Source organism: Magnolia sinica, chromosome 19, assembly GCF_029962835.1.
Source record: "Magnolia sinica isolate HGM2019 chromosome 19, MsV1, whole genome shotgun sequence".
Taxonomy (NCBI): domain Eukaryota; kingdom Viridiplantae; phylum Streptophyta; class Magnoliopsida; order Magnoliales; family Magnoliaceae; genus Magnolia; species Magnolia sinica.
Window position 1 is genome coordinate 15,370,881 of NC_080591.1, and position 23,159 is coordinate 15,394,039.

General features: G+C 39.6%; 1 protein-coding gene across 4 annotated transcripts in view; it reads left to right on the forward strand.

Moving 5' to 3' along the window:
- Positions 1-23,159, forward strand: part of LOC131234460 (uncharacterized) — a 65,667-nt gene that overhangs the window by 38,324 nt on the left and 4,184 nt on the right. For all 4 annotated transcript variants that reach the window (XM_058231355.1, XM_058231354.1, XM_058231356.1 and 1 more), the window contains exons 8-12: positions 13,814-13,899; positions 14,101-14,149; positions 14,425-14,481; positions 14,554-14,684; positions 15,836-15,919. In XM_058231355.1, the coding sequence (XP_058087338.1) occupies positions 13,814-13,899; positions 14,101-14,149; positions 14,425-14,481; positions 14,554-14,684; positions 15,836-15,919 (407 nt within the window). The remainder of the gene's footprint in view (positions 1-13,813; positions 13,900-14,100; positions 14,150-14,424; positions 14,482-14,553; positions 14,685-15,835; positions 15,920-23,159) is intronic.

The window sequence follows — 23,159 nt, forward strand, 5'->3', positions numbered from 1 at the left end:
CTCTCTATTCTCTTTTTCCAGTCTCTCTTTCTCTCTTTTCTATTTCTTTTTGCTTCTACATAATTTTACATTGTGTCAAAGCGGATTTCATTATGGTTTACACAAAGTTCTTGTCTTCTATCTTTTCCATCTCATAAATTTTACTTTTCTCTTTTTCTTTTGCTCTTCATATCTCCCTTGTGTTGAAGTTTCTCCTCTTCCTCTTTGTGTGTGTGTGTGTGTGTGTGTGAGGCCTTTGGAATGGTTCATGTGTGAGAGGGTGAATGCTATGTTCGTGATCATCACTCTAATTTTCGGTAGGAATGTGTGGGCTGATTGTTTCATTAAGAGTGGTGTGTAAATCGTGTGGAGCATTCTTATATTTGGAAGTGTCATCCCTCATTTGTGTAAGCACTGTGGTATTTTATGTAATTTCTTCTAATGGAGATGAATGGTGATTAAAGATGTGGGTTTTTAAATCCATATGATTTTCTAGGGGTTCAAATAACCTTTATAAAGCTAAAGCAAATTATCTCTAGTGCTCTAAATCGATCCAAGTATTTTTAACAGGCAAAGGCAAATTAAAATATTTGATGTAAGTTGGTATAGAAAAGAGAAAAGTAGAAGAAAAGATGAAAAGAAGAGAAAAAAGGAGAGAAGAAACTTCAAAAAAGGGAATTAAGAGCCAGGGTTCACGTTCCCATTTTTCTCTTATATTATTTTATAAATGGATGAAATTACAAAAATGCCCTTAAGTAAATAAAAGTAAAAATTCTGAAAATACCCTATACAAAAACTATGTTTACAAAACATCCCAACAATAAGTGGGTCATAGGTTCATAGCCACTACCATTAACACTCCCCCTCAAGCTGGAGCATAGATGTTTTGCATGTCTAGCTTGGATATTAGTTTGTCGAACTGAGATTTTCCAAGAGCCTTGGTGAATAAATATGCAACTTGATCGTGGGAAGAAATATAAGGTCTGTGGATCTCTCCTTAAGATATCTTGTCCTGAGTGAAATGACAATCAAACTCTATATGTTTCGTTATCTCATGAAACACTAGATTATTGGCATTATGTATCGTAGCTTGATTGTCATATTGGAAAGACATTGGAACTTGAACTCCGAATCTTAAGACTTCGAGAAGAGACTTTAACCATATAAGTTCAAAAGTTGTATGCACCATTGCCCTGTATTTAGCTTCAACACTTGATCTGGCAACTACATTCTACTTCTTACTTTTCCAAGTAACCACATTACCACCTAGGAAGGTGCAGTAACCCGTAGTCGACCTTTTATCACATCTCGACCCTGCATAATCTGCTTCTGAATAACCGGCTACTTGGAGATGGCCATGAGCTCTGTATAAAATACCCTTCCCTGGCGAACATTTCAAATACTTGAGGATTCTCATAATCGTTGCAAGATGTGATATTGTCTGATTTTACATGAACTGGCTCACCACACTAACAGGGAATGCAATATCAGGCCTGGTGATGGTTAAATAAATTAGCTTGTCAACAAGTCTCCTACACATACCATGGTTTTCTAACACTTCTCCTTCTTCAGGTTTAAGCTTAAGGTAAGGGTCCATTGGTGTTTCAACCGGTTTAGGACCCAAGATACATGTCTCTTCCAACAAGTCACAAACATATTTTCTTTGACATAGATTTATGCCCAACTCTCGATCTTGTTACTTGTGAGTGGATGGGGAATCTTTATTTTGAGTGACATTCTTAATAAAGCATCATACTCATATTTAAGAGACGAACAATATCACTCGCCAATGGAACCACAAGTGAAGCTAAGTAATGAACCTTGTCTCCAACAATAGTTTGAAAATCTTTGCCATCTGAAACAATGTTGTCAAATTGGATAAATGATTGTGTGCAATGTGCATGTGCCGTGGGCATATGCAATTGCATTTAAAAAAAAAAATAAAAAAATAACGGGAAAATTTGAAAAAATCTAAAAATTCTAAAAAATTGGAGAAAGCTTCCACAAGTGATTGGATAACTTATTTTACTTATTTCAGGCTTGTTCGAGACTTTAAGTGTTTCATTAAGTTATATATTTAATTTCTTATATTATATTTACATAAATTTTAACAAAATAATCAACAAGCTATTTAATCATTAAAAACTTCGAACATAGAAATTTTATTGATAAATGGAAATTTCAAGTTTCAATTTACAACTTACTAAGTGTAGAAATATAATTTACAAAAAAAGCACAACTTACAAAATAATGAAATATAAAAATAAACATACTAACATAGGCTACTAAATAATACTACAGTAATACACTAATTCTATATACATTGATCTAATTGCCACTGTGACATCTGATCACCACCACCATTATCATCGTTGTCGTCATTAGAGTCGTCTCCTTCTTCGATGTATACTTCATCTTCTTCTATTTCTTCGTCATCTACTTGCACTGGTACTTCATCCACATCTAATGATTGATTTTGACCATCTTCTTCTTCTATTTCCTCAATCTCGTCCATCGCCTGACTGCTACTGCTCACCCCTCCCCCCCCCACCACCCCCCCTCTCTCTACTTCGAGTGGAAGTACTTTCTCTAGGTACCAATCTGAATGCGGCATTGTTGTATAAATTATTTTTTATACATACTTTTATATGAAAGATTTGCATTGTTATTTTAAAGATATTTCATATAGAAGTATAAATTGATTTGCATTGTTATTTTTAAGATATTTCATATAGAAATATAAATCATATAATGCTAAGGATTATAAATCTAATTCTTTTAGCTTGTTTTTATCTGAAAATGGAATTTTGCATAAAACATCGTGTGCCTATACAATAAAACAGTGTCGTAGAATGGAAAAACCATCATTTTGCTTGAGGTGATGCATGCCTTGTCGATTCATATGAATGTTTTAGGAAGATTTTGGATTGATATAGTTTTGACAACAAGCTATTTGATTGATCGAATGCTCTTTACTATTTAATTAGTTAGTGTGTCATGCAATTTTGATTCCAAGCATTCCATTGTTCTCACTGCCCCTAAGGTTTTTAGGTGCGTATGTTTTGTTGATCAGTTGGAGTCGGGCTATGATAAATTAGATCCTAAAGCAGTTAAATGCTTTTTTTTTTTTTTTATTTTAAGGTAATTGCAAATGGGTTATAAGTATTATGGTCCTATATTTTTGTCGAAACCCCCCCCCCCCCGTTGGAAATTAATTAATTTTTTTTTTACCACAAGACTCCTTTTTCTTCGAGGAAATCTGTTTTCAAACTTGCATTGTATTATTTATGAATTGTACTGTATGAGCTCATTTTGGATATGCTTGCATCACTTCTGTCATACAAGCCAATAGTTTAGGATCTTATACCCACACAAGTTATCATGCATAGTTGTTGTTTGTAATCTATTGAGTTCCAAGTGTGTAATCATGTCTCTTTCAACATCAGTGTTTTGAATAGCGATTGTAGGATAGCAGCAGCATGGCTGCAGTGTGATGAGGACATCCGAGCACCATACTAGATGAGGAGGGCTAAGCCAGTCTCCTTATGGCTAGAAGACCATTAGATGGGGCTCACTTGGTCCAATTCACATTCCTAGGCACGTTGAAGACCCACATGCATGTTTGTGCATCTTTGAAGACCCCATACTAGGAAGATGCATGTGGGCTGCATATAGGAGTTTGATGAACATGATGATGAGAACTTTGGATCATCATCATCGTACATCTTGACTGTGGACTCACATGACCTACGAAATAGTTTAGTTGTTTAGATTATTTACATGCTTCGTTATTTTTGGTATAACTTATATTTGTGTTGACATTAGGGAGTTAGGAACAACTTCTAATTTATTAAGCGTCTTTATGTTGAGAATCTTATTTAAGAGTGCCTTTTTGTAAAAGGTGTTTTCTGAAACTATAAAAGACAATAGAGGGTGTGTGGAGCCCTAATGCCATTATTTTGAGAAAAAAAAAATAGCTATGTATTCTCTTCTTCATGTGATTTGAAGAATACTCCTTGTGATTTAGATCTTGGGTACCCCATTCAACGGAGGTGCAAAGCTTTCATTTATCATCTTCCTTCTCTCTTCCTATCTATCCAAAAGATGTATTTTCCCCAAAACTTCATCTCTCTCCGTGATGCAGGACATGGAAAATTAAATATGATATGCAAGATTGCAGGCTTAGATCACACCAATTCAGAAACAATCACACAACTTCCACATCCCACATGAAAATCCAAACATTCAATTAAAGGGGAATCTATGCTGGTCCAAGCCGACACAGGCTAGGACTGGACCAATAAAATTATAAACCAAACAATGTCAAAGGGAAATAAAATCAACTACTCATGCATAAAAATCAGTCCCTAATCCAAGGGATTCCCTAATTTCAATTCAAGGAACCCTAAGGTGATAAAAATGGGCAAATCAATTAGGGATCATGTAATATAGGGTTAGGATTCATGAAAAAACGGCTATGAGAGGATAAAAGAAGATAAAAACCTGAACCAAAAGATGATCCCGCGTGTGCACAACAACAATGGCCCAGACGAACGTGTGTGTGATCCCGGCCGCACGTGTGTGGGGCCCACTATTCAGAAAAAGGCCACCTTGGCCCTAGTCGGCCAGGGATGGACTCCAAAACCTCCAAATTTCAGCTCGATCCGATGTACGGTTTGTGCGTAGTGCTCCGCCAAAGTTTCAGCTCGCCTGCGGGCCGAAATCTGGAAACCTGCTGTAATGAAGAAATCTGATGCAACAAAAGGACAAATTCGAAGTACGGAGGGTGAGGGAAGATGGAAAAAAAGGTGATGGAAGATGGGGGTGAATGAGGATCGATGTGGCTTCGCACCACGGTAGTTAGCCCTTCGAAAAGGGAGGGCTTCACACCCACTTTTGAATTCTTCCACAACTCACGAAGAGAGCAGAAAAATAAAGCAGGAATTTTTTTATTAACTTCAATGAATGAAAAGAACTACAAGGGGTGCCTATTTATAGGGAGAAATCCTATACTCAAAAACTCGCACCATGTGCGACACCTATTACTTGGCGATGAAGTAAACTAAAATAAAAACCAAACAAGAAAATCTAAAGCGTTCACGATGTTCTAAATAATAACAATAAGCAAAACTTAAAATATAAAACCAATCCGACGAGTGGGCCACGATCATGAGATCTCATGGTGGGCTTTTCTTGACTATCGGGCCACTTTTCTGAACCAAAACTTGTCTTCTAGCTAGGAGGCCCTCCCTGGACGTCGTCATCGAGCCAGATCGATGGTGGGGTCCTCCTTCTGCGTATGTACGTGCGTAGGGGTGGTGGTGTGCGGGCGTGCGTGTGCACGATGTCCTCATCAACTCTCCCCGGCTGCGAAGATTTCGCCACTGGCGAAATAAAACTCCTGAACCGCTCTAGGATGTCGGGATCAAGTCTCTGAAGCTCCTCCTCAGTGAGCCACGCGCTGTCCGAAGTTGGGCGTGACTTCCATTTAACTAGGTATTTCTGAAACCCGCCATCCGACGTGGAAATTATCTCATGGTCCAGGATATCCTCTATTTCCTCTCTGGGTGTGTGAAGGCTAGGTATGGGAGGCAGAGGCTGGGATGAAAGGTCGGGAAGAGGCCATGGATCAAAGGGTAAGGTTGGGACATCAGGATGGGTGGGCGAAGGGCCGGACAAAGTATCAGTGGGTCCCTGAAAAGCAACTAGATCCTCCACATTGAATGTGGAACTAATTCCCATGGAAGGTGGAAGATCTACCTCATACGCATTGAGACCGTTTCGCTTTATAATTTTGAAGGGCCCAGCGCTACGCGCGTGTAACTTACGAACGGCCCCTGGAGGGTACCGCTCGGGCCTGATACGGACCATCACAGAGTCCCCAATATTGAACTCTTTGAAACGTCTATGTAGGTCTGCAGAAAATTTGTAATGCTCATTACTAGTAGTGATCTTTCGCCTGATTTCTTGATGCAATGAATGTATGTGATGCGCAAAAGACTCTGCAGACTCTGATGGCCTATGAGACAATGACATGGGGATAAGATCAATAGGTTTCCTAGGCTTATAACCAGTAATGACTTCAAAAGGACTTAGACCTGTGGACCTATTGACAGAACTATTGTATGCAAACTCAGTTATGGGTAGTACGGCGTTCCATGTCCTGGTATGCTCCTCCACTAAACATCGAAGTAAACTCCCTAGGCTCCTATTAACCACCTCAGTCTAGTCATCGGTCTGAGGGTGGTAGGCAGAAGAAAACTGTAGTCTAGTATTCATCATGTGCCACAGTGTCTTCCAAAAGTAACTCATGAATCTCACGTCACGGTCAGACACTATGGTTTTTGGTAACCCATGCAATTTGACAACCTCACTAAAGAACAGCTTGGCAACATGAGAGGCGTCGGAGGTCTTAGAATAAGGAATGAAGTGGGCCATTTTAGAGAAACGGTCCACGACAACGAATATGGAGTCATGCTTTTGAATAGTCTTGGGAAGTCCAAGCATGAAGTCTATACTGATGTCCTGCCAAGGGATGAATGGGACTGGCAAAGGTGTATATAATCTTGTATTCTGTTTTCTCTGCTTTGCCAGTTGACAAGTACGGCATTGCCCTATAATTTTGGCCACGTCCCGCTTGAGGCTTGGCCAATAAAATCTATCCTCCACTAGGGCAATGGTCTTATCACGACCGAAATGACCTGCAACCCCCCCTAAATGTAACTCCCAGACAAGAAAATCGCGAAGGGAGGTGCGTGGTATGCACAAGCGGTCACTCCTAAACAAATATCTGTCCAAAATCAAATACTTACTGTTAGCTCCTGACGGACTCTCTAATAAAGACATATACACAACCCCAAAATCTGGACACTCAGAATACTCTTCTTTGATGCGCTCAAGGCCCGTAACTTCAATGTTCATGGAGTTGAGTAATGCGACTCGACGACTCAACGCGTCGGCAGGCTTATTCTCTACACCGGCCTTGTGCTTAAGCACAAAAGTGTACTCTTGAAGGAATTGAACCCACTTAGCGTGCCTGGGGCTTAATTTCTTTTGAGAGTTCAAGTATCTTAAGGCCTCGTGATCTGAGAACAAGACGAATTCTTGCGGTAATAGGTAATGTCGCCAATGGCGTAGTGATTGCACTACCGCGTAGAATTCCTTGTCATAGGTGGAATATCTTTGCTTCGCCTCATTCGGCTTCTCACTAAAAAGGCGACAGGATGCCCTTCCTGGCTAAGTACTCCTCCTATGCCGACTCTTAAAGCGTCACATGCGACTTCAAAAGCTTTTGAAAAATGTGGAAGTGTAACTGGAGCTACGGTCATCTTGACCTTTATCTCCTCAAGGCCTTCGAGGCGGCCTTTGTCCATCAAACTCTTCCTTTTTTATGCATCGTGATGGGAGCCACAATGGAATTAAGCCTCGAATGAACCGCCTATAAAAGGTGGCTAAGCCATGAAAGCTGCGCACCTCATGAATATTGCGGGGTTCGGGCCAATTAACGATGGCCTTGACCTTCTCGGGATCCGCCGATACGCCCTCAGGCTGACACAATAAAACCTAAGAAGATCACACTACTAGACAAGAACGCGCACTTCTTTAGGTTGGCGTACAACTTCTCGGCCTAAGGATCCCACATACCCGCCTCAAATGGTTGAGGTGTTGCTCCTTAGTCATGCTATAAATCAAGATATCATCAAAGTATACGACCAGGAACTTCCCCATGAAGGGTCTCAACACTTGGGTCATCACACGCATGAAAGTGCTTGGGGCATTAGTTAACCCAAAAGGCATAACTAGCCACTCATATAGCCCATCCTTCGTCTTGAAGGCCGTCTTCCACTCATCACCAGGGCGTATACGGATTTGGTGATACCCACTTTTGAGGTCGATTTTTGAGAAGATAGTAGCATTAGCCATCATATCTAGCATGTCATCAAGACGCGGTATGGGAAATCGATACTTGATTGTAATTTTGTTGATGGCCCTACTATCAACACACATCCTCCATGTGCCATCCTTCTTAGGTGTAAGAAGGGCGGGCACGGCACACGGACTCATGCTCTCTCGAATGAAACCTTTCTCTAGGAGTTCATCAATCTGCCTCTTCAACTCAGCGTGCTCCTTCGGGTTCATTCTGTAATGTGGGAGGTTTGGAGTCCATCCCTGGCCGACTAGGGCCAAGGTGGCCTTTTTCTGAATAGTGGGCCCCACACACGTGCGGCCGGGATCACACACACATCCATCTGGACCATTGTTGCTGTCCACACGCGGGATCATCTTTTGGTTCAGGTTTTTATCTTCTTTTATCCTCTCATAGCCGTTTTTTCATGAATCCTAACCCTATATTACATGATCCCTAATTGATTTGCCCCTTTTTATCACCTTAGGGTTCCTTGAATTGAAATTAGGGAATCCCTTGGATTAGGGACTGATTTTTATGCATGAGTAGTTGATTTTATTTCCCTTTGACATTGTTTGGTTTATAATTTTATTGGTCCAGTCCTAGCCTGTGTCGGCTTGGACCAGCATAGATTCCCCTTTAATTGAATGTTTGGATTTTCATGTGGGATGTGGAAGTTGTGTGATTGTTTCTGAATTGGTGTGATCTAAGCCTGCAATCTTGCATATCATATTTAATTTTCCATGTCCTGCATCAGCCTTAAATCACAAAACTAAAATAAAATAAAATGACAAAGATGTAGATCTAAGATCACCCATTCGGTAAATCATCAGGAAAAACATCACGAAACTCATGTACTACCTGAATGGCCTCAGTGGGTAACTCTACGCTAGTATCTGGTACACTCTCCCTAGTCACAAGGGCGTATATCATCGAGTCCGCCTCCGTCTCTCGCTCAAAGTCTTTGGCATTCAAAATATGGAGTGGTTTGGACTTGGACTTCGACTCCTTCACTTCTTTTGGGCCGCTCACACCACTTTGTGTGGTGAACTCCTTTCCAGTTGTATTCTTGGGTGGTAGAGGATTTAGCTTGACCTTCTTGCCCTCAAACCAGAATGTACACACATTTGAACGACCAAATATGGTAACATCCCTGTCATAGAGCCACGGCCTACCCAGAATGACATGGCCCACATCCATAGGAACAACATCACACCAAATTGTGTCTTTATAAGATCCGAACTGAATAGGGACAAGACAGCGGTGCGAGACTGGAATGGATGTTTCATCAACCCAGGAGACTCTATAGGGCTGAGGATGGGCTTCCAGCTTGCCCAAACGACTCACAGTGCTAGTGGATGCCACGTTGGCACAACTACCACTATCCACGATCATCTTACAGCTCTTTTCCCCACATTTTGCATAAGTGTAGAAGATCGTGTTGCGGCGCCAATCATCAGTGTTCTTGGCTTGAGCTAGGGCACAACGCACAATTGCGAGGGTCAAAGACTCTTGTGCTCCCTCTTCCTCATCACTAGGGGTTCCGACTGGCTCATATTCCTCCTCCTCACTATCACTCTCTGGGGGCACTACTTCTACTTGCCCATCAATAAGGAGTACTTTGGTGCCCTCTCTCGTGCCGCACTGGTGAGCAAAGTGACCAAACCCCTGACACCTAAAACACCTAGTGGCCCCACTTCCACGCGAACTAGACCCGACAATCTCTTTACCCTTATCATCCTTAGGTCTGGGCTGAACATTAGAGGAAGGTTTGTTTTGGAATCCCGTGTTAGGTCTAGCCCCAGAGGGGTTGGCCTTAGTACCAGATTCGCGAAAGTCAAACCGCCTTCCCACAGATGCTTTAAGGTATTGCTCGACATCTAACACTAGTTGGTACAACTGTTCGATAGTGTCTATGTCTTTGGCGAGCAATTCTCTCCTAATGTCAGGACGGAGGCCCATTTTAAAACGAGCAAGGGTGAGTACGGGGTCCTCATCAACCTCACAGCGGGTCGAGTACTCTTCGAATTTCTCAATATAGTCAGCAACACTCATGGAACCCTGTCGAAGAGACTGCCACTCCTCAATCAACCGCATGCGATAAGAGAAAGGGAGGTACTTCTCTTTCAACGTTTCTTTCATTTCTCCCCAATGGACTATTGGAAGTTCCCTCGCTCTTTCTTTTTTTCGCTCAACCGTCGCCCAAAACCTCTTTGCTTGACCCACAAGCTTCATCTTGGCGAATCGGACTCGTCGAGCATCCGACATATCATACCATTCAAAATAGTGGTCCATATCCGCCAACCAATCTAAAAAAGCTTTAGGGTCCAAGTGACCATCAAAAGTAGGAGCATCTACCCTAACTCCCTTGAGGAGTTGTGCATCTGGGTCATATTGATCATGATGTCCCTCACGGGGTGGGTGCACAGGTACGCGCCCATGACCAGCTCCTTGGCCGCCTCCATTCCTTGGTCTAACATCCCGACCAACTGCCTGAGATTGGGCATCCTCCCCAGTGGTGGGGTTTGCCCTGAAGGAGGCCTCTATTTCTTCGAGACGTTTATCTATGTGTTGTTCCAAATGCTTATTCAAGGACTCAACTTGCTGGGCTAACTTGGCCACTGTTTCTTGTAGTTGCTCCATGTTTAGTGTGGGGTGCAAACCGAAGCCGCGACCCGTACGTGTGGGCATACACTGACTTGCTCAACCTAAGGACCTGCTATGACAACTATATGCGTCTAAAAACTAAATGACCCTACGAGACTCTATATGAAGGAGACTACACACTGTTACTAAAATTCATCTATATATGATGGACTGAATGCATGAAGGACTCAAACAAACCAAACCCTAAATATGTGGTGAATTCCCCTATAAGAACCCTAGGCTCTGATACCAAATTTGATGCAGGACATGGAAAATTAAATATGATATGCAAGATTGCAGGCTTAGATCACACCAATTCAGAAACAATCACACAACTTCCACATCCCACATGAAAATCCAAACATTCAATTAAAGGGGAATCTATGCTGGTCCAAGCCGACACAGGCTAGGACTGGACCAATAAAATTATAAACCAAACAATGTCAAAGGGAAATAAAATCAACTACTCATGCATAAAAATCAGTCCCTAATCCAAGGGATTCCCTAATTTCAATTCAAGGAACCCTAAGGTGATAAAAAGGGGCAAATCAATTAGGGATCATGTAATATAGGGTTAGGATTCATGAAAAAACGGCTATGAGAGGATAAAAGAAGATAAAAACCTGAACCAAAAGATGATCCCGCGTGTGGACAGCAACAATGGTCCAGATGGACGTGTGTGTGATCCCGGCCGCACGTGTGTGGGGCCCACTATTCAGAAAAAGGCCACCTTGGCCCTAGTCGGCCAGGGATGGACTCCAAAACCTCCAAATTTCAGCTCGATCCGATGTACGGTTTGTGCGTAGTGCTCCGCCAAAGTTTCAGCTCGCCTGCGGGCCGAAATCTGGAAACCTGCTGTAATGAAGAAATCTGATGCAACAAAAGGACAAATTCGAAGTACGGAGGGTGAGGGAAGATGGAAAAAAAGGTGATGGAAGATGGGGGTGAATGGGGATCGATGTGGCTTCGCACCACGGTAGTTAGCCCTTCGAAAAGGGAGGGCTTCACACCCACTTTTGAATTCTTCCACAACTCACGAAGAGAGCAGAAAAATAAAGCAGGAATTTTTTTATTAACTTCAATGAATGAAAAGAACTACAAGGGGTGCCTATTTATAGGGAGAAATCCTATACTCAAAAACTCGCACCATGTGCGACACCTATTACTTGGCGATGAAGTAAACTAAAATAAAAACCAAACAAGAAAATCTAAAGCGTTCACGATGTTCTAAATAATAACAATAAGCAAAACTTAAAATATAAAACCAATCCGACGAGTGGGCCACGATCATGAGATCTCATGGTGGGCTTTTCTTGACTATCGGGCCACTTTTCTGAACCAAAACTTGTCATCTAGCTAGGAGGCCCTCCCTGGACGTCGTCATCGAGCCAGATCGATGGTGGGGTCCTCCTTCTGCGTATGTACGTGCGTAGGGGTGGTGGTGTGCGGGCGTGCGTGTGCACGATGTCCTCATCACTCCGTCCCTTCCTATCCAAAAGCATCCAAATAATCTTTTTTCTTCAACTTTTCATCATCCAACTTTAAAACCCTAACCGAAATTAACCATTGAGGACCCCAAAATGCCTAACTTCCCTTCATCCAAAAGCTTAATTCCCCTCCACCAATACCTAAATCCATCAATCTCCTTAACCAATTCACCCAATTTATTCCTAATTTAATCTTTTCCCCAAATTCTAAAAAAACCCTAATTCCAAAATTCTTAATTCTCGTGAACCCTAATTTTTCAAATTTCAGATTTTTCCCTTCCTAACCCTAAACATAGAACCTACAAGTTAGTCCCTTGAGTGTGGAACGTGCCTATGCTAAATCGGAAGTTCTATCCTTCCATCGGCCTAATTTTAATTGATTGATGTGATTTCTTAGCATGTGGACATGTGATTTAGGTTAAATCAGATTTTATTTTCTATTCTTTACTCTTAATTATGTGGTGAGTTAGCATCTTTTGTTAATTGAATTACTTTATGAACTCTTTCATAATCTCCATGTTGCATGCTATGATTAAATCATGCGTCCTGTATCACAGTTCTATGTAACACAATCAAATAGCGCAATTGTCATGCTGCGTACGCTATTTGTATCATAATGTATGCTATGCGGCATGTAGAGTGTAGCGGATGTAGGCTACCTAGCAGTTAAAGCTCCAAAATTTTAAGATTTTGGCTTGACACGTTTGTGTTAGTTGAGCACGAATCGAAAGATGGTGGTGACTCATCCTCCTCATATGTAGCAGTAAAGTACATCTATCCAGACCATTCAAATTGTGGGTCTCCTAATGTGGATAGAGTATATTTCTAGAATCACACCTATCAGGCAACTGTAACTATCTTTACAAGTGTACCAACTGCACAACTGAAGAGTCATGGGCATATTTAAATGGTGTAAAACAAATACAAAGCCTAGTTTTATATAAAAAAGAAGACTTTCCATTGTAAAGCCCTTCCCCTTCAACTTCAAGACCTAAACTCTCTACCGCAACTTCACCTATGGCCCACAAAATCACTTTTTGATTCTAGAAATCCACAAAACCATTTAAGAGGAGATTTTGGCTGATCAAACAGCCCTATAAGAAGGCCCATTTGCTGTCTTTTCAAGAGCATTGGAGCCTAAATGAAGGAACCAAAAAAAAATAAAATCAAATCAAATTTCCCTTTTCACGTCTGTACGTTTATGAAGCTCAAAAATTTAGTTTTTTGATTGATTGAATATTTCTCAAGATTTATACAGGTATGATCTTGCCCCTTAAATCTCTTAATGAGTTCTTTTTAATTTCAGATGAAGATTATGGTTTCTTTAAAGATTATTTCAAATTTTTTTTTAAGAGGTTGGTTCCTGTACAATGTTGTAGGATAGGACTGTTCTACAACATTTTCCTATGTGGGGCCTACTGTGGTGTGTGTATGGCATTCAATGCAACCCATCCTACCATCATGTGGGCCACCATGCTTCAATGGAGGTTTTTGGGTCACAACCTATCCTACCACCCTAGAATTCATATTTATAACCCATTTTGGTGGGTGGGGGAAAAGATCTGCAATTGATCTACCTTGGATGTTCCTGAACTTATGAATTCCCTTTGGACAAAATTTTGGTTAATCTGATTTTAAATTTCATTTGGAACTTCAATCAAATCAGCTTCTCTTACTGTTTTTATTTTCCAAAAAAGGGAAAAAATCCTGTTGCAATTTTCATACTGTTCAGAAGATTTTCAAAGCTGGTGATGGTTAGATTCTTCAGTATTAAGCTTTTATGCCTTATTTGCAGGTTTGTGACCGGTTCATAAACCGCAAGCTTGTCCAAAAGCTTTATGGCAGAATTCTCACAATTGGTCTTCAAGGTTTTGCTCAATTGTATGTATTTCCTAACCCTTTACCTGATCTTTTGGACATAAATATATGGTTAACTTGGAGGGTGTGATTTCAACTTATATGGCACTCATGGCGTCTTTTTCCACATTTGTTTAATTGGGTTTAACATTTCTATATATTCAACTCTAGTTCTTAGCCTCATTAATGGTTGTGCATTAACAAAATCTTTAACTTTTATTGCAGACATGAGCCTATCTATTCTCGTCTTGCTGATTGGGAAGGCATTCAAAAGGTTTTCTTCCTTCTCTGCTTTCCGGACTTTGGTTAAAGTGTTAATAGATACTGCGAAACACATCAAATGTGGGGGAAGACTTACTAGTTAGAGGACAAGCGGACTGCAAATTTTATACACGACATCTTATAAAATTGAAAAATTTTGCATTTTGCTTCCCACACTTAATTTAGAAAATGGTTTTATTCAGTAGGCATTGGAATTTGGTATGATATCCAGATTCACATCTTCTGACAAATTTGATCCATCTTTACATTCTTCTGGTGTTATAACAGTCGCGCTCTGTTCGAGACTTTGACCAATATGCTACTTGTCTTGTTGGAAAGTTCGAGGTATCAATGTTTGGCCTTATTACTAGTTTGATTTTTCGTGGAGTTAACTGAAAATGGACTGTGCTTGCTCAGACTGTGGATACATACTACCGGCATTGTAGCAGTGCTAGTTTCGTGGCTAATGTATCAGTACCTCTCCTCTGTATCAGCGCTTTGGATGACCCACTCTGTACAAAGGAAGCCATTCCTTGGGATGAGTGCAGGTGCTGCCATTTTATCATGTTCAGTTTTCTGTTTATGTTATACTTTGTTTTTTATAGGGAATTTTACAAAATAGGACCTCATTAATATGGTATTTACATCCCGGCACCTTTTTAAGTTATGTTTTCATTAAACTCCCTAATTAATCAAGTTATTCTCAAATGGGTACCTTCCGTTAGTTTTCTCCTACTTCCATCATAAAATTTCAGAAAATGACAAAAATGGCCACCAAAAAGTTTCTGGATGTCAATAGCTAGCAGTAGGAATGTATTAGTGCTCCATGAGACTATTATGTATGTGCTTTATTCTTGCCGTCCATCTATTTTTCAAATAATTTCAGAGAATGAGCCCAAAAATGAGGCAGATCCAAATATCAGGTGGACCACACTGTAGGAAGCAGTGGTGATGGACACCCACCATTAAAAACTTCTTGTGGGCTACAAAACTTTTGGATCAAGCTGATATTTGTTTTTCCCCTTCATTTTGGTTGGTGTGACCTTATCAATAGGTTGATGGCAAATGAACATTATGGTGGGCATTACAGTGGGCCCTAGGAATTTTTTAATGGTGGGCGTTCAATCACCACTGTTTACTATGGCGTGGTCCACTTGTGATTTGGATCTGCCTCATTTTTGGGCTCATGCGCTAAAATGATATGGAAAAATAGATGGACGGCGTAGATAAAACACATAAGTCATGGTGGGTACCATGGAGCACCCACCAGTGGTCACATCCCTACTTCAATGCAATGGGCATCCAGAGAAAAACTCTTTTCCATTTTAAAGATTTTTTTTTTTCTAAAATTATAATGACATCTCATTAATAAATTCACCTTTAGGTATCTATTTAATTCTTGTTAAGCAAATTGATCGGCATTTTTCTCATTTTTGGAAAAAAATAAAATCATAGTTTAAACTAATGGAAGTGAGAGAAAACTAATGGAAGGTACCTGTCTGTTTGATAATGAATTTTTTAATGAGGTAGCTTAATGAAACCTTAATTTAAAAAGTTACTGGGATATAAATATCATACTAATGAGGTACTAATTTGTAAAATTCCCTTTTTATATAATGAACTTTGCCGTTTCAAAAAAAATAAAAATAAATTCTAGTTCAGAGTATCAGTCAGAACTGATAATTTTTTTCTTGTATAGGGCAAACAAAAATGTCGTTTTGGCAACTACAACTCATGGAGGACATCTGGCATTCTTTGAAGGGATAACTGCAAACAGATTATGGTAGATTTTTATCCATTCTCAGTAGTTGCTGCAAATTGCTAGCTAGTTTTTATTCTTCAAAATGATGAAATTAAGCTGTGAAGGTGTTCAAGAACCAATTAATTTTGGGGAGAAGGAAATTGCTCTAGAAAAACATTGTTGGAGAGCTATACGATAACAAGATATAGGTTGAGGAAGTGTGCAAATGGATCATAAGAAGGTGAGACATACTCTTTGGAATCCCTAGTGCAGCATCATTCTGAACCCTGGTTCAGCTTAGGAATTCCACGTAAGTCGACTAATTAATGCAAGGAGGAAGGTTTGCCGAAAGGTTCGATTAGAAGAATCATCTGATGGTTAGAAGCCAAGAGAGGGTTCAATGTCTTTCAATGGGTAAGATTCAAGGGTATTCTGCTGATCAAGTGATCTCCTGAAACTTTGGAAGTGCTGGAAGGATGAATCAGGAATGTTTATGTGATCTACCATGTGACAGCAGTCCATGGAATCTTGGAATTTGCGAGGATAAAGATCACCACCTTACAACCTTGTATTGGATCTAGTTCTCCCCCTTTCGAGTAAATCTACAAGGACGCATATAGATCTCCTCAGTCAAATCACCATTTAAAAAAGCATTCTTAATGTCTAATTGATGTCGGGGCCAATGCAGATTGACAATAAGAGAAATAATCACCCGTACAAAGTTCATCTTAGGAACAGAAGCAAAGTCTTTGAGTAATCCTCACCAAAAGTCTATATAAACCTTTAGCCACAAGGTGGGCTTTTTTGTCGAGCTATACTGGCATCAGGATTATATTGGAGAGATTACACCCAACAACTTATGGGATTCTTCCAAGCTGGTAACTCAGTAATCTCTCATTTATGATTCTTTTTAATAACTACCATCTCCTCCTCCATAGGCTTAACACCACAGAAGAGAAATAAGAGATTCCTTAAGATTTTTAGGAATTGTGGTGGAAGAACACTCAAAAGTTGTAAGAAAGGACATGTGCTGAGGAGATGGAGTGATTGGAAACAAAACGTCGAATGGGATGAGAAATACACTGTCTTTTTGCTATTCTAACAGAAAAAGGTAAATCCAATGAAGAGTCTAAATATGGATCAATATAAATAGGCAAACAAGTAGGAACATAGTATTTGTCGGTAGAGGAGTACACTTCATGGTATCATGAGAGATAATAGGAGTGCAAACATCCCTTTCACATACCTTTAAGTTGGACTTAGTGGAATCTGAGGCACCCTCATCTCTAGCATTATCAGGTTTAGAAAAGATGGACATTATTTGATCAGACTCAAGTATAGGAACAGAAGAACCATAGAGTTGTGCTCCCCTTGTCCATCAGGAAAGTATGAAGTGTCTTCAACAAATTTAACATCTATAAAGACAACACATTTTTGTAATTGGATCAAAATATTTATATTCCTTTTGTGATGATGAATATACCTAGAAAATACACTTGCTAGCTCGATTGGACAGTTTATAGACATAATAGACACACCCAAAGACTCGCAATAGAATTCTATAGATAGTGTAGAATGCCAAAAAATATTGAATGGGTAGACGATTAGCAGGCTGTAAGAACAACATCTAACCAAAAAAGATTAAGGAATAGATGCACAAATAAGAAGAGTACGAGTAACTTCTAAAAGATGTCTGTTCTTTCTTTCAACAGTTCCATTTAATTGTAGGGTATATGCACACGTGGTTTGAGAATTAATACCATGCTCTTAAAGATAAGATATCATATTATGGGCAATGTTCGAAATATCGGTATCGCACTATGTATCGCACCCTTGAGATACAGATACGTATCGGTTATCGCACGGGATATATCATTTGTATCGCATAATTTATCGCACTTTTTGGGAAACATGGGGAAACATTAAGGAAATGGTTGAAATTTTTAATGAAACTTTGAGGATTGTTAAAAAGCCCTTAATACACAATTTTAAATCATAACATCTCAAAAAAAATATGCACATAATAAGTTTCCTTTGTATAGGGTCCTAAGCTATGCGATGTTTAACTGAACTAATGCAACTATATTTAAATTGGATGCATGATATTTATAAATATATCATAGTCATGTATGAAAACACAACCAATTCATCGAAAAGCAAAAAGGAATGAGTCAGATCTAAAGCTTGAGTGGACCCCACCACAGAAAACAGTGGAGAGAGTGACTCCCACCATTAAAAATTTCTAAGGGCCACAAAAGTTTTCGATCAAGCTGAAATTTGTTTTTTCCCTTCTTTCATGTCTGTCTTAACTTATAAACAGGTTGGATCTCAGATAAACATTATAGTGGACCTTAGGAAGGTTTCAGCAGTGGGCGTCCCTCTCCCCACTGTTTTCTATGGTAGGGTCCACTCCAGATTTGGATCTGACTCATTTTTTGTCTCATGCCTTATAATGATATAGCCAAATGTATGGACGGTGTAGATACACCGCATACATCATGGTGGGCCCCACAGAACTTGGTGCGTCACTTCAGTAGCCAGTCTGGCTACGCAACTTGTAAGTATCTTCAGCGTCTGGACGCGGATTGCGTACTACCCCCGCCCCTCCTTAGCTTCGAACGGGCAATTCTGTGGGCGGGCCCACTGTGATGTATCTGTACATCCAAGTCGTCAATCCCTTTTCTCAGATTATTTTAAGGCATGAGCAAAAAAATGAGGCAGATCCAATGTTCAAGTGGACCACACCAAATAATAAGCTTGGTTGCATTAAAATGCACAAAGCATTAAATGTCAGTTGCTTTAATGCTAGTGGTCGGTGCCCTATGGGTCCCACCATAATGTATTTATTTCATCCATTTTTACGGATCATTTTAGGGATTAATACCCAAAATTATAGGGATATAAATCGTAGGTGGACCACACCACAGGAAAACAATAATGATTGCATATCCACCATTAAAATCCTCCTAAGGCCCACTGTACTGTTTATTTGACATCCAATCTGTTGATTGGGTCCTAAAGACCCAGATGAAGGGAAGAAATAAATATAAGGTTGATCCAAAGCTTTTATGGCTCCCAAAACGTTTTTAATGGTCAACGCTCATTCAACACTGTTTCCTGTAATGTGGTCCACTTGAGTTGTGGATATGGTTTAATTTTGGGCTCAACACCTAAAATGATCATTAAAAACGGATGGACGGCGTAGACGGACCACATACATTAAATGTGGGCCCAAGTGAGTTTATTGAGTACCATAAGAGCGTATTGAGTAACGCACCAGGCACCGCTTGCATTTTCACGGAAGCGGATTGCGTACTGAGTAACTCGGCGTACTAAGTAAACTCTGTGGGGCCCACCGTCATTCATGCACTGTATCAACTCCGTAAATAAGCTTTATCATATAATTTTAGGGCTTTAAACCAAAATTTAATCATATCCAAAGTTTAAGTGGACCACACCACCTGAAATAGTGTGAATTAAAGTCTACCGTTGAAAAGTTCTCTGGGCCCACAGAAGTTTTCGATCAAGATGATATTTGTGTTTTCCATTCATCCATGTCTGCGTGATCTTATGAACAGTTTGGATGACAAATAAACATCACCGGGGGCCTTAGAAATGTTTCAACGGTGGAAATCATTACTTCCACTGTTTCCTTTGGTATGGTCTACTTGAGCTTTTCATATACTTCAGTTTTGGGCTCAAACCCTAAAATGATCTGGAAAAACGTATGGACGGTGTGGATAAACCACATGAATTTACAGTGGGCCCAACAGAGTTTACTCAGTACACGTCCCGATTTCATTAACCCATCGGCTCGACCCATTTTCACCCATCCGCGCCCCTCTCCTTCACATTCCCTCTCCTTCACGAACGCATGCGTTCTGGAGCAACATTTGCGGCGAGGTTTCCTCAATCCAGCCTGATTTCTCGCTGGAATCTCGGAAAAATTCCCACGTACGCTCTCCAATCAGCGAAGAAAGAGGAAAACGGAAGAAAATTGTGAGAAAAAGAGGGAAAGCGTACTTACTTGTCGAATGGCCCACCTCCGATCACCAATCTTCGCTGCAACCTACAGGTACTCTTCGATTTCTCCTCTTTTTTTTTCTTTTTTTTTTTTCTGATTCATTTTTTTTCGCGCGATATCGCCGATATATTGTGTGATATCGACAATATATCGGCTGATATTTGGATTTTGGGTTTTTTGGTATCTTCCGGGGGTTATCACGAGGGTTTCTTCTCGCAGGGGTGCGATAACGATAATATCGGCCGATAGTATCGATATTTCGAACACTGATTATGGGAAGGATATTCCTTTGTATTATCCATACGAAGAGCACCAATATTCACATTAAATTGATTTTTGACGAAGCTATGAAACACTTTGAAAATTGAGCTAACCTCATCGCTAGTTTTCATCAAATAAATCCATGACATACAAAAAGCATGATCAATAAACTAAACAAAATATTTAAATCCGTTGGCAACAAAGGGATTTGGACCCCATATATCTGAATGAACAAAAGAAAAAAAAAATTCTACCGGATAGTTTTTCTATAGGAGGATAAAATAGACTTATGGTGTTTGGCTAGAACACAAGCCTCACACTATAAGTTGTTGACATCACTAGATTCAACTGATGCAGGTAACAAAGACTGTAAGACTAGGCTTGAGGGATGATCAAACCTACAATGCCAAATATAAAGCTCTTCCTTCTTGACACTAAGACACTCACTAATATGACTTGAAGTGTTTAAATTAAGAACGTATAATCCATCATTCTCATGTCCACCACCAAACAACTTCTTCGTCCTCAGTTCCTAAAAGACACAATGATCGGGATATTGTACTACAATTCAGTTTCTTTATAACCTTACTAAGTGCTAACAAATTAGACGCAATGTTAGGAACCAATAAGACAGGTCAATGAGAACAATGGAGAAATAAAAACAATACCCTTTCCTCCAATAGGTATCGAGCACCATCTGCTAATTTCACAAGACCTAAATGTGGATTTGGAGTAAATGAAGAAAAAGAACAAGATGTACCTTGTCCATGTCCAACACCGGTATTATAAAAGTTTCTGAATCCTGTCAGTAAAGTTGATTTCTCAACTACAGGTGATCCCATAGTTGTCTAACGCTTCTCATCATAGTAAGGCATACACATTGTTGAGTGATAGTGAAGACGGTGATCCAAGAATTTGAGCATGAACAGGTTCAAATTCAGTATTAAGACCTGCCAATAACTCAAAGATCCATTTCTTCTTAATGTTTCTTTCATATGCCTTTGCATCTATAGAATACATAATTCTTGCCACAAACCATGTATCTTGGCATAATAATCAAACATCGAAAGCTCTCCCTATCTCAAATGACTAAATTTTATAAACGCGGGCCATATTGTTCTGACCAGCATACAATTCATAGGCCGTCAACCAAATGTCTCGTGCAGTGGATATCAAAAAACAGATCTTTACTAGCTTATAATTCCATAGAGTTTAATAGCTAGGACATAACCAACAAATTGTTTGATTTCCAATCAACATTTGAGGGATCAATTCTAGGGGGTTCTGATATACTAACATATATATATTCTAGACAATTGCCAGATATCAGTTTATGTGTTGTAATTTGCAAGTGAAGGTTTTCAAAATGAACTGCTCCATTTTGGCGTTGTGGGATCTAAGCCATATATGATTTCAAGTAATTAGGAGAATACCAAATCAATGCTATAACTAGCAATCACAAGAACAGATGTACTAAAAAGAATCCAAAGAATGTCCAAACCCGACCTTAAAAAGAAGGGGATCTTGTGCCAAAAGAAAGACTAAAAATGGGCTTAATGACCTGATTGCTGTCCTCAAATAGGTTGCTAGAACTTAGGGTAGTGTGATAAAGCATCAATACTGATTCTTCCATAATTAGATGAATACGGTTCATAGGAAAAATCAAAATAATAAAGAGCTTCGAGTCAATAGAGACTGAGGAGATTGACTTGGGAACGAATTTGAGTTGGGAGCTCCATTGCAAAGTTCAGGCCTAGCCATTAATGGAGAAGCTATGGGAACAACGGAACCTGTGACTGCAGAATCTTCGATTGAAAATGAATCCTAATTATTCATTGGGTGGAAGTACCCAGAAAATTTGTACTAATAGGAAATTCTAGCAAATCCTAGCTGGAAAAAAAATAATAATAAAAATCTGTCCTAAAAGAAAATTCCAGCAAACCCTAGACGATGCAAACCATCTTATTGTTATTGTTCTTGTAGCTTTCCTTGCTCTGATACCATATCAAAGAAGAAGAAAAAATTGAGAGAAGAAAAAGAGAAGGAAAAAAAAATTTGAGAGAAGAAAAAGAGCCTAGGGTTGGTTGTCCAACCCTTGTTTATGATAAGTGGTGCAATTACATATATGCCCTTAAGACAAAAGTGAGACTATATAGAGAATAGAGGACAAGTAAGGAAATAAGACATGAACTACTAAAGCCTAAAAAACCAAGAACTAAAGGCTGATAACTCACAGGCCTAGCAGGGCCATACACAAGCCCACACACATAGACACCAACAATAAAAGCAAAAGTACAAAAATACCTCCTCTACTTAAGTTATTACTTATTACATAAGCAAAGCGCATAGGTCTAAATTCTATTTTAACACATGTCTCAGCCCAATAATAATGAGCAACCACACATGAGATCATCATGGTCTACCCAACATGAAGATTCCATCATTTTAAGCTTCATCATCATGGATATGCAAACTGAACTAGGCATTGAATATTTTATTATTGCACTAACCTCATATCACTGGGCACTTGTATTGTGAAATTTCCATGTTATTATTATTATTATTATTTTTGAAGATTACATTGGCCTTACATCGTGGATGTGCAAACTAAACCAGGCATTGAATATTTTATCATTGCACGTACCTCATGTCGTTGGGTATTTGTGAGTGATTTGCTCAAGCCAATATTTTTGAGAGAGCATGAATTTACTCTCATACACAATAGATGTTTTCTTTCCATCTGCACCACCTGTTTTCATATTTGATCTTTTCAAGATGATAAATTTCTTTTACGGTTTCTTGTGCGCGCTCGTGTGTTTATACATACATAAATACATGCACGTATTCATTTCATTCATATTCATATATTTGTAGACATGTATAGAGATGTATGTAGGTTCACTATGTGCCTCCTCACTTTCATGCATATATACATGGAGATGCATGCATGCCATGTCAGTTTTTCAAGCGGAGTTGTCGTATCTAACACCCATATCA